Source organism: Myodes glareolus, chromosome 7 (assembly GCF_982192425.1).
Source record: "Myodes glareolus chromosome 7, mMyoGla1.1, whole genome shotgun sequence".
Taxonomy (NCBI): domain Eukaryota; kingdom Metazoa; phylum Chordata; class Mammalia; order Rodentia; family Cricetidae; genus Myodes; species Myodes glareolus.
Genome location: NC_142032.1, coordinates 55,192,511 through 55,210,386, shown reverse-complemented (window position 1 = coordinate 55,210,386; position 17,876 = coordinate 55,192,511). Strand labels below are relative to the sequence as shown.

General features: G+C 43.4%; 1 protein-coding gene across 1 annotated transcript; it reads right to left on the bottom strand.

Moving 5' to 3' along the window:
* Positions 1–14,957: 14,957 nt before the first annotated feature.
* Positions 14,958–17,861, bottom strand: Prdx5 (peroxiredoxin 5). The gene is made up of 6 exons (XM_048457790.3): positions 17,653–17,861; positions 16,227–16,361; positions 15,781–15,912; positions 15,475–15,513; positions 15,298–15,359; positions 14,958–15,218 (listed from the first exon to the last, which is right to left on the bottom strand). Exons 1-6 carry the CDS (start codon positions 17,818–17,820, stop codon positions 15,113–15,115), a joined length of 642 nt encoding a protein of 213 aa, XP_048313747.1. The 5' UTR covers positions 17,821–17,861; the 3' UTR covers positions 14,958–15,112.
* Between the last annotated feature and the right edge of the window lie 15 nt (positions 17,862–17,876).

Sequence of the window (17,876 nt, the reverse complement as noted above, 5' to 3'; positions counted from 1 at the left end):
CAAGTGGCAACTCTACTCCCACTCAGGCAGTGTATTCCCTGCAGCCCCAGCTGAGTTTGGCTTGCGCTGCCAGCCTGAAAGTAACCTCTGGATTTGAGTGTATATATATTTCAGAATCTTTCTGGGTCGGCGCCATTGCCACGTGGATTCAGGTGCGCCCCCGCCACTTACTGGCAGGCAAGGGTCATTACAGGTAAGATTTTTCTTTTCCGTTGAAAACAAATAAATAAATACAATTTCTTTTGATTGAACATGTCAGAAAATATTACTATCCAAAAATTCAATGGCCTTTTTAATTGCGCCATGGAGGATATCCTCCATGAGGTTTCTGATATTCCTCTTACTTGGTTATTTCTGGGACTTGTCACTTTTCTGGTGTTTCGATATTTTATAAGGACGATGCAGTCCTTCAAGATTGAATCAGCAATGCTGAGGGCAGAGATTAAAACCTTAAGGACAATTCAGACTGACACCAACCTCCTCAAAAAAGAGTTTGGAGTTTTCAAGGAGGAGACTAGATCAGAGTTTGGAGTTTTCAAGCAGGAGACTAGATCAGAGTTTGGAGTTCTCAAGCAGGAAACTAGATCTTTGTCTGATATGACTCAGTTGACTGACCAAAATATCAAGAAGGTACAGTCTGATATTGCTTCTTTAGAAGGGAGCTTCACTGCTCTGGAGGAGGGGACAACCAAAATGACTCGTAACCTCCAGTCCATGACTGTAAGTGCTGAAACATTAGCTGAGATGATTATAACCATTGAATGTGAAAATCGGACTTTATCAAAAGGATATGATAGATTAATTGACAGGACTTCCATACAAGAAGGCACAGTACATGCCATGAGGATTATGTCCAAGGAGGATATGGTATCTCTAAGTGACAAGCTCCACGCCTTAGAATTATCAATGAAGGCGATTGTGTCCAAGGAGGAAATGGTGTCTCTGACAGACAAGCTCCATGCCTTAGAATCGTTAATGAAGGCTTTGGAGCATAATACTGGACAGGAGATTCAGGACTTATAGAAGGCAATGGTGAGCAGATTTATTAAGATTGAGGAAATCATAGACTCTGATGAACAGGAGCAAAAGGTAGAAAGGCAACATTCACCTCAAAATTCTCAGTCTACATAGAGTTATACCTGCCTTTCCAGTAATAACATCAGAAAAGATAACTGGCTCCAAAAACCCTAAGGTCATTAAAGAACATACATGAGAGCCTATACGTATGAATGATCTGAAAGAATTTAAACAAGCAATTGTGAATTATGGACTACATTCATCCTTTGTTAGGGAGATGTTAAAATCCCGGGTTCTGAGCAGCAGGGCCACCCCTCAAGATTGGAATCAATTAACGTCAGCTGTCCTCGAGAACGGACCTTTATGGCATTTCAAATGCCTATTCAAACAAGAGGCTAGACTTTTACAACAACAAGAATCAGCAAAAGGAATTGAGGTTTCTCTAGATCAAATTCTAGGGGAAGGACTTTACTCTGATCCTCAGGAACAAGCTCTTTATGATGAAAACATTTTATCCATATGTGCTACAGCAGCTCTAAGGACCTGGGACAGGGTTCAAGACTCAGGTCAGAGAGTAGAATTGTATATCAGGGTCAAACAGGGTCAGAGAACCCTTTAGTGACTTTTTACAAAGACTAACTAAGGCTGTACAAATAGGGACACCTGATCCAGAAGCAAGAAATATAGTAATTGAGTCTTTGGCTTATGAGAATGCCAATGTAGAATGCAAAAGGATCCTGGGGCCTTTAAAGATCAGATCAGCGCCTTTGGATGAATGGGTTTTACATACAATGAATGTTGATACTTTTGATTATGGCAATGAAACATGGGTGCAAGAAGCAATTTCCAAAGTTAAAAGGAGACATCAGATTACAAAATGCTTTCATTGTGGCAAAATGGGACACATGAAAAGGGACTGCAGACAATGGAATTCCAGGAATAATGCCTCTTCTAGGAATAACAGGAATAGGAGGACTCAGCCTTCAGGTTTATGTAGGAGATGTGGAAAGGGCAGGCATTGGACGAATGAGTGTAGGTCAACAAGAGATACACAGGGCAAACCTGTTGCCATCGGGAAACTCAATAGGGGGCCTCTCGAAGGCCCCCATGGCAAATGTGGTCCAGTCATTTCTGATCACTGCAGAGAACATGCCTCTTCAAGGAAATTAGAATGCCCCATGCCTGCTGTTAAAAGCAATAACAGCCTAAAGGATGAGTTAAATGTGGTGAATGAATCAAGAAATCTAAGAGGACAAAGTAAACATATATTTGGGAAGACTTCTATAAATGAACAAAGACCACAGCTAAGAGTGTGTGTAAATGGCAAATTTATTACTGGCTTACTGGACACAGGTGCGGATGTAATTATCATTACTCCAGAATCTTGGCATCCGCATTGGCCTCTTCAGGAGGTAGATATTTAGTTCTTAGGAATTGGAACCCTATCTCGAATAAGACAAAGCACGAAATGGTCAATTGTATAGGTCCAGACAGACAAATAGGAAAACTAAGGCTATATGTAGCAAATATTGCAGTGAATTTATGAGGCCGTGACCTATTGCAGCAATGGAATACCCAAATTAACATTCCTGCTGCTTCCAGAGCCTATATTTCTTTTTTTTAAAGATTTTTTTATTTATTATGCATACAACATTCTGCCTCCATGTATGCCTGCACGTCAGAGGAGGGCGCCAGATCTCATTACAGATGGTTGTGAGCCACCATGTGGCTGCTGGGAATTGAACTCAGGACCTCTGGAAGAGCAGCCAGGGCTTTTAACTGCTGAGCCATCTCTCCAGCCCCCAGAGCCTATATTTCTGAGGACAATATTACAAGATATTACAGATGGCAGAAAACAGCCATTAGAGCTATACAAGAACACAACACAATTGATGGCCCTTCAGAGGTACCAACAGCCATGCCTCTACAATGGTTGACTGAGAAACCAATATGGACTAAACAGTGGCCTTTAGCTGAGGAAAAGTTACAGGCTTTAGAACAGCTGGTACAAGAGCAATTAGATGCTGGACATATAGAAGAATCTACCAGCCCTTGGAACTCTCCTGTATTTGTTGTTAATAAAAAATCTGGTAAATGGAGAATGGTGACAGATCTTAGAGCTATCAACAAGGTTATTCAACCTATGGGCCCTCTGCAATCTGGAATTCCTCTGCCCTCCCTGTTACCAAAGGGATGGCCTCTTATACTTATTGATCTGAAAGATTGTTTCTTCACTATACCATTACAAGAAAAAGATAGAGAAAAGTTTGCCTTCACAATGCCTACTTATAATAACTCTCAGCCTGCAAGGAGGTACCAGTGGATCGTCCTCCCACAGGGAATGTTAAACTCTCCCACCCTGTGCCAATATTTTGTAAGCCAACTATTGAAAATTATACGCAAACAATTTCCTAAGTCCATAATATACCACTATATGGATGATATCCTGATATCTGATCAAAACAAAGACACCTTAGAAAGGCTGTTTGAAGAAGTAAAAATAGTATTACCTAAATGGGGATTGCAAATTGCTCCTGAAAAAATTCAGAGAGGAGATTCTGTTAATTATTTAGGTTATAAAATAGGTTTACAAAGAATTAAGACTCAAAAGGCACAAATCAGGAGAGACCGGTTACGAACTCTTAATGACTTTCAAAGATTATTAGGAGACATTTCCCGTCTACGACCAGCTGTTGGGATAACACCTGATCTAATAATTCATTTAAACAAAACCTTAGATGGTGACAAAGATTTGAATAGTCCCAGAGAGTTAACAGCTGAAGCAGAAAAGGAACTGACGATGGTTGAGGAAAAATTACAGGAGGCACATGTAGATAGGGTGGATCCAAATCTTAGTTGCATTCTAGTCATATTGCCTTCCAGAATTTCTCCTACAGGAATTTTAATGCAGAGGGAAGATACTATTTTAGAATGGATCTTTTTACCACACAAACCAAGTAAAAAATTGAAAACGTATGTAGAAAAGGTCTCTGAATTAATTATAAAAGGTAAACTGAGACTACATCAACTAGCACTGATGAAATAAAAAAGTTATGGGAAGACAATGAACCATGGAAAAGAGCTTGTGCTAATTTTTTGGGAGAAATCAATAACAATTACCCAAAAAGCAAGAGACTTAACTTTATAAAGAGAACTTCTTGGATCCTCCCTCGAATTGTCCATGATGCTCCAATAACCGGAGTCCGTACATTTTATACTGATGCTAATAAATCAGGGAAAGCAGGTTACAAATCAGAAGAATTGAGTAAAGTGGAACAAAGTCCTTATGATTCTGTCCAGAAGGCAGAATTATATGCCATCCTTATGGTGCTTAGGGATTTTAAAGAACGTCTTAGTATAATTACTGACTCACAATATGCATAAAGAGATATTTTGCATATTGAAACTGCTGAATTTATACCTGATAATACAGAACTGACCTCATTGTTTATCCAGGTACAAGACATGATCAGGAACAGGCTCTGCCCTATGTATATAACACATATCCGATCCCATACGGGTCTGCCAGGTCCTCTAGCACAAGGTAATGCAGATATTGATCAACTATTGATTGGTAGTGTACTGCAGGCATCTGAATTTCATAAAAAACATCATGTCAATAGCAAAGGCTTGAAAAAAGAGTTTTCTATTACATGGCAACAAGCTAAGGAGATTGTAAAGAAATGCCCTACTTGCTCTTTTTATAACCAAACACCATTGCCTGCAGAGACTAATCCAAAGGGTATTAAAAGGAATGAAATTTGGCAGATGGATGTGTTTCACTTTCCAGAATTTGGCAAATTAAAATATGTACATCACACCATTGACACGTACTCAGGTTTCCAATGGGCAACTGCTTTAAGCTCAGAAAAAGCTGATTCAGAAATCACTCATTTATTAGAAGTTATGGCCATCATGGGTATACCTACACAGATAAAGATGGATAATGGTCCAGCTTATGCTTCTAGGAAAATGACACGATTTTTTGCTTATTATAATATTAAGCATGTTACAGGTATACCATACAATCCTACAGGTCAAGCAGTTATAGAAAGATCAAATCGAACTATAAAAGATATGTTGAACAAACAGAAAGGGGTGGAAAATACCCCCAGGAATAGGTTACATAATGCTTTATTAACCTTGAATTTTCTCAATGCTAATGAGAAGGGGAAAACGGCTGCAGAAAGACATTGGATATTGGAAAAGTCTGCTGAATTAAATCAACCAATTTATTTCAAGGATGTGCTGACCTCACAGTGGAAGCCAGGAGATGTGCTGCGTTGGGGAAGGGGTTTTGCTCTTGTTTCCACAGGAGAAGAAAAATTGTGGATACCATCAAAATTAATAAAGGTTAGATCTAAAGAGAAGAAACCTCTTGGAAAGGAGAAATGACAGCATCTACAATGATGATGACCATACAGGTGGTAAGAAAAACATAAAATGGGGGCAGGGTTCTTGTCTCCACAGGAAAACACTCGTCTTTGAAAAATTCAAAGGACCCTGGATGTTTGAATACTGACAGATGGAAAAATAACTACCCAATATGGATTATCAAGAAAACTGAATAGGTTCTGTGAGTATGAAGCTCTGGAATATACTAAATCATATTTCTGAATTTATAGAGCTGGTTTTGGAGTTGGACTCTTGACTCGGTCCCTTTCTAATTCCAAGCCTGTTGTTAGGAGAAAAACCCAGAGTTTCTGGAGTTTCTGTCTTATGTCAAGAGCCATGATATGAGATAGAAAGAAATATGAATTTAGAAAACATCTTTGCTTTTCTTCATATCTATCATACTTTTCATTGAATATGTCTATCATATCTTTCATTGAATATATGTTTGTATATGTCTATATAATTAATGTTGAAGCTTTCCACAATGAACAATGAGTTCTTTCTGCACTGACATTTGAAGTTTCCAGGAAGAAGATGGGACCCCCATAACAACAACTCCACTCGGTTGATATGACGTCATGATACTGATAGTGCTACTACAAGTCCTGTTTCGGGTATCAGCTGCACAGATGATTCCAACTTGGTTAGCTGAAATGGTGCACATCTTGTACAACATTCTGGCCAGACCTCCACCAAATACTCAGAGACTGTTTGCAATTTTAAAAGACATTGACCTTGAAATTTAACCATCATTTTACTTTTACAGGATCCTCCAGAAAGAACCATACCCCCATGCAGTTGGAAGTAATTCTAGAGGATGATGTCCCCTCTCTCAGCAAAGTTTGTCCTCAGGTTTAGGAACAATATTTAGGGATTGATTATAATTAGTATACGGTTGAGAGTTGGGAAAGGAATTTTATAAGCTCAGGGATCTTTTTGAAAAAAAAAAAGGGGGGATAATTGGATAGATAATAATGGTATTTGTGAGTTATTGTTTATAGATAATTACAACGGCATATATTGAATATTGTATGTATGCATGCTTCTACCTGTTTAAAACATTTTTATGTATTGATATATATTGTATTGATATATGTATACCATATTGTAGTGTACACTTTTACCTCTGATAAAGATACTCATATATTGTTTATGTATTGATATTTATTGTTTACATTTGGAGGTCATTGTCCTCATTTATTGCACAGTTGTTTATTCTCTTAGTCTTTAAGTTAGATACATGTTAAGAATTGTAGATCAATAGTCATCTATGTCTGTCAAATTTATGGTTAGACTAACCAAGTTCTTTAGATACATAGAGATTATATATAAATAGTCTTCAACCTCTTCGAAGAGCTGTAGAAAATTGCATTTAGTTTAATCTTAGAGTTCTGTGTAGTGAGACACAATCACTCCTGGCAACACTGACCTATTCCCGAGAGATTGTTGAGCACCAAAAACACTCCACTTGGAACTTGTCTTTTTGACAAAACTGGCCTCTGGGCAAGGAACTGCCCATACCTCAACTACTGACAAATACACGGTATCCGGAAATGGATAAACAGAACTGTCAAATCTTGCCAAGATAGGGTAAGATGGTTTTGAAAAAATCTCTTGCCTGTTAAAATCCGGAAATGGATAAAATCCGGAAATGGATAAACAGAACTGTTAAATCTTGCCAAGACAGGGTAAGATGGTTTTGAAAAATCTCTTGCCTGTTAAAAATAATCTGTCAGTTATTCTAGGCCTTAGTCAAAGTTGGTTGCTTCAACGCTGCAAACAGGTCTTTGGTGATTGCCCAGGTAGCCAGTTGTCTCTGTGATTTGTTGCATGTTTTGGAAGTTCTTTGATTGCACTTCCTAATTACTCAGGTAACATTATTTCCCTTCTCGGATCTTCTATGGGGTTGAAGACTAGATAAATGTAGCTACTTTCCTCTCATGACTTGGCCAAGTTATTTATTATACAAGACTTTAGCTAGTTAGAAAAGGATATTTGTACTTATTGTATATAATTTTATAGGTTTGTACTTACTGTATATAATTTCATAGTAGGCTTAGAACTCTCTTACTTAAACAAAAGGGGGAGGTGCTGCGGGAGTACCTTCCGCTGCTTCAGCCAATAGTCGCTGAAGCACAAGCCCACAGTGTTGCAGGAGCGCCTTCCGCTCTGTCAGCCAATAGCTGCTGAAATACCAGTCCACTGGGGCGTGGTATATTTCTCTTTAAAAGAAGAGCGGCAAGCTCGGCTTGGCCTCTTGGTTCCTGCTCCTGGCTCCTGCTCCAGTGACTAGGCTCCCTTCCTGACGGTTTATGGTGTATGTAAGTTTTACCCCCCAAAATAAATACCCCCTTAAAACATAATTGGTGTGGGATTGATTCGCCATTAAGAGTCTACCTGATCCCAGCTTTGTGTATCTGTGTCTGTCCTCTCCTCACTCCTTGTTGGCCTTAGCTAACGCGTCAGAACCCAAGCTGCACAGGACACAGCATTTCTTTCTATTTGCTAAACTAAAAGTGTGGTATCTGGAATTCCAGCAGCCACACTGGGTTTTCAGGTAAAAACATGTTCAAATTAGCAGAGCAGTAAGATAGAGGTGTGTCCCCAGTAGTCACCCAGCCATCACTGCCACCTCAGTACACCTATGAGCTCCCAGCAAAACTTGGTCTAATCCCATATCAGATCCAAAGGAAAATCAATTCCTTAAACTCCAAAATGCAGTCTAAATACCCAGACATGAGCATAAACTGGACTATAGGAGGATTTCTGGAGGTTATATAAATGTCAGCATTCCTCAGGAACTTAGGAAAGTGGTTCACCTCATTTCCCTTAGCTCTGACTAAAGGGACATTATCTCTCCTTGTGGTGCCTATCAGCACACCAGTGAATGCTGGTCTCCAGAACCCCTCAGTATCACAAGTCCCTGTCACACATTCCAAGGTCTATGCCAGCATCCTAGCCTTTCTCACCTCTTCCCCTACCTGAACTCTCTAGCTAATGAACTTCCCTCCCCACAGTTACTCATTCTCCTTACAACCCTCCATTCTGTTTTTTCTCCCACTCTATGTTCTGCTCTGCTTCTCTCACTAAGTGTTTTTTTTTTTGTTTTGTTTTTGTTTTTTGAGATAAGGTTTATCTGAGTAACTGTCCTGGCTGTCCTGGAACTTGCTCTGTAGACCATGCTGGCCTTGAACTCATGAGAAATGCCTGCCTCTGTCTGACTCCTGAGTGCAAGGATTAAAGGCAAGTTTTCTCTATTCTTTATCCTTTCTTAATCTTTTTCCTTTCACAGAATGTCCTGTCCATATCCAGTCTGTTGGTCATGTTTAGTCTACTTCTTTCTCTCTTTGCTCTGGACTCTTCTGGATGCCTTTTTCATCTCTACAATAAAAAGTTTCCCCTTAACTACACCGTGGAGCAGTCATGTAGTCTGGTTATATACTCTAGACCCAAACAACATTTTTCCATCTGGACCTCTTTTACTATAAAAGAGGTGTCAAGTAAAGCTGGTAGATAGTCACCCACTTACTTTGGCACCAGGTAAAAAGATATAAGTCCCTCACTGCCAAACTCTTTTTATGAGGCTACAATTACCCTGATACCCCAAACCACAGAAAGATGTTACAAAGAAAGAGAATTACAGACCAATCTCACTCATGAACGTTGATGTAAAATTACAAAATAAAATACTGGCAAATCGAATCCAAGAACACATCTGAACCATCATCCACCATGATCAAGTTGGCTTCATTTCACAGATGCAGGGATGATTCAACATACAAAAATTTGTCAAAGTAATCCACCATATAAACAAGCTGAAAAATAAAAGCCACCTAATCATCTCATTAGATGCCGAAAAAGCATTTGACAAAATACAACATCCCTTCATGATAAAGGTCTTGGAGAGAGTAGGGATACAAGGAACATACCTAAACATAATGAAGGCAATATACAGCAAGCCAATAGCCAACATCAAACTAAATGGAGAGAAACTCTCAGCGATTCCACTGAAATCGGGAACAAGACAAGGTTATCCACTATCTCCATATCTATTCAATATAGTTCTTGAGGTCCTAACTAGAGCAATAAGACACTAAAGGGAGATCAAGGGGATACAAATTGGAAAAGAAGACGTCAAATTCTCACTGTTTGATAGTGATATGATAGCTTACATAAGGGATCCCAAAAATTCTACCAAGGAACTTCTACAACTCATAAAGACTTTCAGCAATGTAGCAGGATAAAAGATTAACTCAAAAGAAAAACAATCAATAGCCCTCCTATACACAGATGATAAAGGGGCTGGGGAAGAAATCAGAGAATCAACACCCTTTACAATAGCCACAAATAGCATAAAATATCTCAGAGTAACTCTAACCAAACAAGTGGAAGACTTGTATGACAAGAACTTTAAATCTTTGAAGAAAGAAATTAAAGAAGACACTAGAAAGTGGAAAGATATCCCATGCTCTTGGGTAGGCAGAATTAACATAGTAAAAATGGCAATCTTACCAAAAGCAATCTACAGATTCAACGCAATGCCCATCAAAATCCCAGCAAAATTCTTCAAAGAACTCCAAAGAACGGTACTCAACTTCATTTGGAAAAGCAAAGAACCCAAGATAGCCAAAACAATCCTGTACAATAAAAGAACTTCTGGAGGCATCACAATCCCTGACTTGAAACTCTACTACAGAGCTACAGTACTGAAAACAGCCTGGTATTGGCATAAAAACAGACAGGTATTGGCATTAAAAAAAAAATGAATAGAAGACCCAGATATCAATTCACACATCTTCGAACACCTGATCTTTGATAAAGAAGCAAAAAATACCAAATGGAAAAAAGAAAACATATTTAACAAGTGGTACTGGCATAACTGGATATCAACATGCAGAAGAATGAAAATAAACCCATATCTATCACCATGCACAAAACTCAAGTCCAAATGGATCAAAGACCTCAACATAAAGCCAGCCACACTGAACCTTATAGAAGAGAAAGTGGGAAGTACACTTGAATGCATTGGCACAGGGAACCACTTCCTAAATATAACCCCAGCAGCACAGACACTGAGAGAAACAATTAATAAATGGGACCTCCTGAAACTGAAAAGCCTCTTTAAAGCAAAAGACACGGTCAACAAGACAAAACATCAACCTACAGAATGGGAAAAGATCTTCACTAACCCCACATCAAACAGAGGTCTGATCTCCAAAATATACAAAGAACTAAAGAAATTGGACACCAAAAGATCACATAATCCAATAAAAAAAAAATGGAGTACAGACCTAAACAGAGAACTCTCAACAGAGGAATCTAAAATGACTGAAAGACACTTAAGGAAATGTTCAACATCCTTACTCATCAGAGAAATGCAAATCAAAACAACTCTGAGATTCCATCTTACACCTGGAAGAATGGCCAAGATCAAAAACACTGATGACAACTTATGCTGGAGAGGTTGTGGGGAAAAGGGAACACTTCTGCATTGCTGGTGGGAATGCAAGCTGGTACAACCCCTTTGGATGTCAGTGTGGCGATTTCTCAGAAAATTAGGAAACAACCTTCCTCAAGACCCAGTAATACTACTTTTGGGTATATATTCAAAGAATGCTCAATTGTGCCACAAGGACATGTGCTCAACTATGTTCATAGCAGCTTTGTTTGTCATAGCCAGAACCTGGAAACAACCTAAATGCCCCTCAACCGAAGAATGGATAAGGAAAATGTGGTACATTTACACAATGGAGTACTACACAGCAGAAAAAAATAACGACAGCTTGAATTTTGCAGGAAAATGGATGGAGCTAGAAAACATTATTTTGAGTGAGGTAACCCAGACACAGAAAGACAATTTTCACATGTACTCACTCATAGGTGGTTTTAACATAAAGCAAAGAAAGTCAGCCTACAAACCACAATCCCAGAGAACTTAGACAACAATGCGGACACTAAGAGAGACTTACATAGATATAATCTACATGAGAAGTAGAAAGTATAAAAAGACAAGATCTCCTGAGTAAATTGGGAGCATGGGGACCTCGGAGGAGGGTTGAAGGGGGGCAGGGAGAAGCAGGGAGAGGAACAGAGAAAAATGTAGAGCTCAAGAAATATTAATAAAAAATGTATAATAAAAAAGATACAAGTCCCAGTGGTAGCTCATGCTTGGAATACCAAAACTGGACTGCCACCAGTTCAAGGACAGCCTGGGCCAAGGTTTTTGTTCTTTAAAAAATAATATGTTGGAGGGTGACCGAGGCAGGCTAGTCCAGGCAGAGGCTTCCGCTAGTCTGACAAGGATGGCTGTGGGTCCCTGCAAGATCTCCAGGGTGGCAGACTGGACTGCGGCTGGACGAGTCAGGCAGGCGGGTACGGTGGATAAAAGGCTCACAGGACATAGTAAATAGACGTAAGGCTAAGCATAAGGATAAACATTTTTACTTAAAGAAGAAGGAGAGAAAGAAAGACAGGAATAGAAAAGAGGGCAGAGAGAGGAAAACACGTGTACACACGCCAAGAGATGGGGATAGAAGAGAGAGAGTTAAGATGGCGACCAGGAGGTCAGAAGTGGCTGGGAGTGGGCGTGGCTTGCCCTTAAAGGGATCAGAGCAAAAGAATAACAAAGGTAAGAGACTCACACACACACTTGAATGGGGTATAGTGTCATACACTGTAATCCCAGCACTCAGAAGGCAGAGGCAGGCAGAACTCTTGAATTCTAGGCTAGTCTTCTATCCACAGTTACAGGTCACCAAAGGTACACAGTGAGACTTTGTCTAACAATAACAAGAGGTGAGCAGGACATGGTGAGACTATACCTGTAAGGTGTTCCAACACTTGGGAGGTGAACAGAACGAGTTCAAGGTCTTCCATGGCTATGTGTGGAGTTTGAGGACAGCCTGGACTACATAAGACCCTAGCACAAATTGTGCTGGAACTCAATTTGCAGACCAGCTAGCCTGCCTCTGTCTCCTAAGTGCTGGGATAAAAGCATGCATCACCATGTAGTGATATTTTGCTTTGTCAGGTTTTTTTTGTTTTGTTTTTTGTTTTGTTTTGTTTTGTTTTCTGAGACAGCATTTTTCTGTGTAGCCAGCCCGAGCTGTCCTGGGACTTGCTCTGTAGACCAGGCTGGCCTCAAACTCACAAAAATCTGCCTGCCTGTCTCCACATGCTGGAAACCTCTCCTAACGGCTGACCCTCAGGCTTCCTGCTCCAGCAGCAGAAAACTAGTGTCAGGATTGTTTTAGCACATCAGTTGTTTGGTTTTATTACTGGCCCTTTGGCCCCTGCGGTCCAGGAAAGCCACCAGCCCCTGTTCCAGGGGCTGCCTCGGGTCTCCTAAGCCCTCAGGCCCCATCCACAGGGCCTGACTAGCCTTCCTTCAGGCTCTAGAAACAGCCTTACTGCACTCTCCTGGCAGGTGTTGATCTCCTTAGGGGCCTGGTGCTGCTCAGCTACTAGACACGTCACCCCAGATTCTGTGCAACCAGGGCCCACAAACCCCCACAAGGCTGTCCTAAGGTGCTGGTAAACCCCCTTCTCTCAGCCTAGAAACCCAACAAGTGGTACGAAACTGGAGGGGACACTTCTTTTTTAAAAAGCTATTTTGTTTTTTATTATTATTATTATTATGTATAGTGTCCTGCCCGCATGACAGAAGAGGGCACCAGATCTCGTAGATGGTTTGTGAGCCATCAGATGGTTACTGGTTTGTGGTGGTTGGGAACGGAACTCAGGACCTCTGGAACAACAGCCAGTGCTCTTAACCTCTGCACACCTCTACAGCCCTGAGGGAACACTTCTTCAGAGGCCTTGTGAGAGATGGAGGCTGGCATCTGTGAGAGGGTCTGCCAAGGTGGATGAGGCTGCAGGGGGGAAGAGGAGGCACAGCTCAGGGGACACTGCTCTGCCTCAGTCTTTGCAATGCTCTGCACCCATTCGCGCCCTGAACAGATGGCTCCTTCATTATCTTAAAGATCTGAGAAGAGACAAGTCTGCACTGTGCTTGTCAGGGTCACTGTGACTCAAGTGTCACAGAGGACAGAGGAGAACTGGCTGGTGACTTATGGGGTGGTGAGGAGGGTGAGAGACTCTCAGGAGCAAGAATGGGTGCACTGGCCACTCAGGTAGCTGAGGAATGGGTTCCCTTAGTAGGTGAGCCCAAAGTCAAAGTCATCACCTAGCCCCTTACCCGGAGAGCTCATGGCATCACCCAGCCCTGTGCCCTCACCTTACACCCCTGCATCCCATCAGAAATCTTTCGACACCTGTCTTCTGTCTCCCAGCTCCACAGTCTCAGATTTGACTTTGACCTGTGCTCAGGACAAGTCCTCTGGTGATGGCTGAAAGGCAAGTTGCTTACCTCTCTCAAAGCCCTGAACTCCTGATGGCCTCAGCCAAGCAGCCCCATACCCAAACTGCCCGATCCTGCTATAACCTAGGCCAATACTACCTTTCCAGACTAACCTCTGTATTAACTTCTCTGCCATTCCCATCTCGAGGTTCCTTTCAGCAACAGGGCCTCTTCCACGCCACCTGGCCTCAGTGTCTAGCTGCTGCAGAGCTGCTTTGGTCCCGAGTGCTGTATAGTGTTGTGGAATATTTATTTAACCAGGCAAAGATGTGTTACACTTGCTTATGCTGTGTTTGTTTAGCTATGAAAAGATGTGTTGACCTTGCGTTAAATAAAATTAACCTGGGTTCAGAGAGGTGGGATTAGCAACTAGTTGACAGGAAGTACCAGAAGAGAGAAGGAGGGAAGAAAAGGGGGAGATGCCTGGGGCCAGTCAGCCGGACACGGACTAGGACCTACAGAATGAAAGAAAGGTAAAAAGCCCTAAAGCAAAACAAAGATGAAAACCAGGCTAATTTAAGTTATAAGAGTTAGTGGAACAAGCATAAGCTAAGGCCAAGCATTCATAACTAATATTAAGTCTCCGTGTCTTTATTTGGGAGCTGGCTGTGGTCCACGAGAAAGCCTGCTACAGTACAGGACTGGTATACCTCACTACAGCTACACAGACTTGTCAGATGCTTTGTAAGCAGATACCTCCTAAACACAGCGAGGGCTTCCAGCCATCCCCTGCTCCCCTGAACACGGATTCCAAAGACCAGGAGTAGGGTCTGCCTCTCCTGAGGCCCCAAGCCCTACTAGTGTCCCTGACTTCTGGTGCCTCATCCCTGCTCACCCCTGGCCACACCTCTCCCTCAGGTAGTTTCCTGTACTGCCTGGGCCTGGTACTGTGTGCTCTGATGACACCTGGTCAGTGATGCTCCTGAAGGAGCTGAGGTATGAAAATGGGAGACCTGAAGCCCAGCTTCCTGACCAGTGTTTTAAGAGTAAATGGAACCAGACAGCTCCTAGACCAAGCACCAGCTGCCTCAGGATGCACCAAGCAGAGCCAATTCTGGCTTCCCCTCAGCCTCCAGGTTGTTAGAGGATGCTTCCGAAAACCTGCCCTGGCTGTCCTCCCACAAACCACTGCCATTGACCTCGGCTCCAACTGGAGCTACACCAAGAGCAAGGGCAAAGCAGACAATTCCATGCCAAAGGCAAAGACGAAAATCAGACTGTTTATTGCAGAAATATGGTCAAGGTTCCATTTACGGGGCCCCAGGTGAGGAGATGCTGGACCTCTTGGCCCAAAGCTGGGCAGGGAAGATGGGAGCAACAGAGGACCATCTGGCCGGGGTCTCAGAGCTGCGAGAGGATGCTGGAGGCCAGGCTGCAGGTGAGGCCTGTGCCATCCGGCTCCACATTCAGCGCCTTCACTATGCCATTGTCTACCACCATGGAGAACCTGCGGAAAAGGGGCGCAGCTGCAGAGGCAGAGCCAGCCTCAGGACCCCTCGTGCCAATGGCGAGGATTTCCACTTTACCTCTTCAGCCGGTGGTTCCCAAAGAGCGACACCAAAGAATCACCCAGTAATAAATCTGTCTCCTAGAAGACAGGCAGAGATGGGTGTCAAGAGCCCCCAAACAGGTCAGAAACTGCTCCCCACATAACACGTCCCTCCAGGACCAACTGCAGGCTGAGGGAAGGGTGGCACACTCACCTTCCCAAAGGCCCCAGTTGGGTCAGCCAAGAGCCGAACCTGAGGAACAGAGAGTAAATGTCACGAAGAAACCTCCAGCTCTAGTGACGGCTCAGAGAGGAAAGGTGCTTGCTGCCAAGCCTGACAACCTGAGTTCAATCCCCAGGACCCCACATGGCAGGAGGGGAGAACCAAATCTCACAAGAACCTCCACTTGAACACCATGGCATGAGTACCCATCCAACACATAAAGTAAAGCAAATGTAATGGAAAACAAGGAATCCTCCCACCTGGGTCTGACCCCTCAGACAGAACCTCAGACCTCACCTTGCCTTTCGCCTGGTGGGCTCGACCCCACTCCTCTGTCACAAAGACGTCATTAACAGTCAGACATGCCAACACCTGCACACCCTTGGCCTTCAGAGCCTCAGCTTGCTCCACAAACCCAGGCAGATGGGTCTAAGGGGAAACGAAAGGGTCAAAAGGCAGACAGCTTGCTGGCGTTCCTGAGCCTGCTTTTTAGCTCCTAGTCTCTGGTATCTCTCTGATCAGGCTAAGGAACCCGGAGTAAAATGTGCCTTTTCCTTTTTGCCTTGGCTACTAGGAAGCTTGAACCTAAGGATCTGTGGTCAAAAATATAAAATTCCCATGGGCAAAACTTCTGCCTCATTAGCACAATCTTTCAGTGCTCCCACGAGCAGGATCAGGCAGAGGTGTTAGATTTAACTCGGGTCCTTTTCTCCCACACTCCTGATTCTGGAAAGAAGCCTCACCTTAGAACAGCCAGGGGTGAACGCCCCAGGAACTCCGAACAGCACACCTTTCTTGCCCTTGAACAGCTCTGCCAGGTTCACCTTCTTCCCAGGCTCCCCTTCAAATACCTCCACGGAGGGGATGGCATCTCCCACCTGCAGACAAGGGCTCCAGGGTAAAAGGGGGTTAAAAAAAAAAAAAAGTCTAGCAAACCACATCCAGGCAGACACAGATCTTCATGGAGCCGGTTCTGACACCTAGCAGAGAAAGTGCACCTGCCAGTTTCCAGGTGTCTGCCCCGTCCTCTGCATCTTCCGGTTGCCCCACATCTTCCAAGCTTTAAGGAAGCCTGGTTTTTGTTTCAAGCCAGCTGGTGGCCACAGAGAAAGGGAGAGGCCTCCATTAGTGTTGCAATGCTGTGTAAACAAGCTACACAAGATGGATCAACGCACAAAGAGGAGCACCCAGTCTGGGGTTGAGAAAGCACCTGGCAACAGGGAGGAAGAAAATCCTGTCCACACAATGGAAAGTCAGAGAAGACGCTCAAGGCAAAGTGTTCAGGATACAGGCTCTCAGGGTAGGCGAGAGGGGTCACCTACCTGCAGGCCTCCATTGACACAGGAGTGAGGCTGAGGTCAGCAAGTCAAGCGCTTGCCACCAAGCCTAACCACCAGAGTTTAGCCCCATAACCACATGGGAGAAAGACAGAAGTGACTCCTGAGAAACCTGTCCTCTCACCTCCACATGCACACATGTGTGTTCCCAAATATACACACTAAACATATATTAAAGAGTGCTTTTAAAAAGTAAAGGGCCTTTAGTCCCAACACTGCGTGCAGAGGCACGCAGATCTTTAAGAGTCTGAGGTCAGTCAGGTATACACACCAAGTTCCAGGCCAGCCAGGACTACACAGTGAGACTGCTTTTTGGTTGTTTTTGTTTCTTTCCTTTAAAAAAAGTGGTGGGGGGAATAAAGTCCAAGAACAGAAGGGGGTAGGTTCAAGAAGCTTCCAGAATTCCAGAAAGACCAAACAGAAGAAGGCAAAGCATTCACAGAGGGGAGACAGCAATGGGAAAAACAGACCCCAGGTATCCAAGGGACCCCAGCTCTTTCAAAACATGCGGTGAAGTGTCATCTAGTACTATCACAAAAGGGCTGGGGCTTTGGAAAGGGTTAGAAGGGATTTGAAAAGCGGCAAAGGAGATATTTTAAGAATGGAAAATGACACAGCATCCAGTTGCTTGAAAATAGTGGGGACCTGTCCCTGAACGTCACACCGTTAATTTAACAGGGAGGCTCAAGGAAATGTCCCGGGACTGAAGGGCAGCGATGGGATCTTGCAGGATGCATGACAGGAAGAAAGCTTCAAGGAGGACAGCCCGAGAACCCCCGTGGTGCCCAAAGAGCCGCGACAGGTTGAACCCAGGAGAGCAAGGACCGGTCACCTTGATCGGGGCCATAGCCACCGCGGCGTTGCTGAAGCTGCGGGCCCCGCTACGTTTCCACCCTGCTGCTCCCCGGCTTGCTCTGCCGGCCTCGCACGTCCAGTTAGCCGCAGCACCGAGCACTGAACCGGCTCTGCCGCCCAGGGTGTATATCCCTGAATGCAACATGCCCGCCCCGTTGTCGCAGCCCCCCGCCCGTCTCTAGGTCTGCCCACCGGAGGCGG

What these genes read in the sequence shown, in the direction of transcription:
- Prdx5 (XM_048457790.3), bottom strand. Translation starts at nt 17,820, where the DNA reads ATGTTGCATTCAGGGATATACACCCTGGGCGGCAGAGCCGGTTCAGTG. An exon ending in TCACCCCTGGCTGTTCTAAG is followed by an intron (nt 15,913 to 16,226) that starts GTGAGGCTTCTT and finishes GTTTCCCCTTAG; the next exon opens with ACCCATCTGCCTGGGTTTGT. An exon ending in GGGAACCACCGGCTGAAGAG is followed by an intron (nt 15,219 to 15,297) that starts GTAAAGTGGAAA and finishes CCTTTTCCGCAG; the next exon opens with GTTCTCCATGGTGGTAGACA.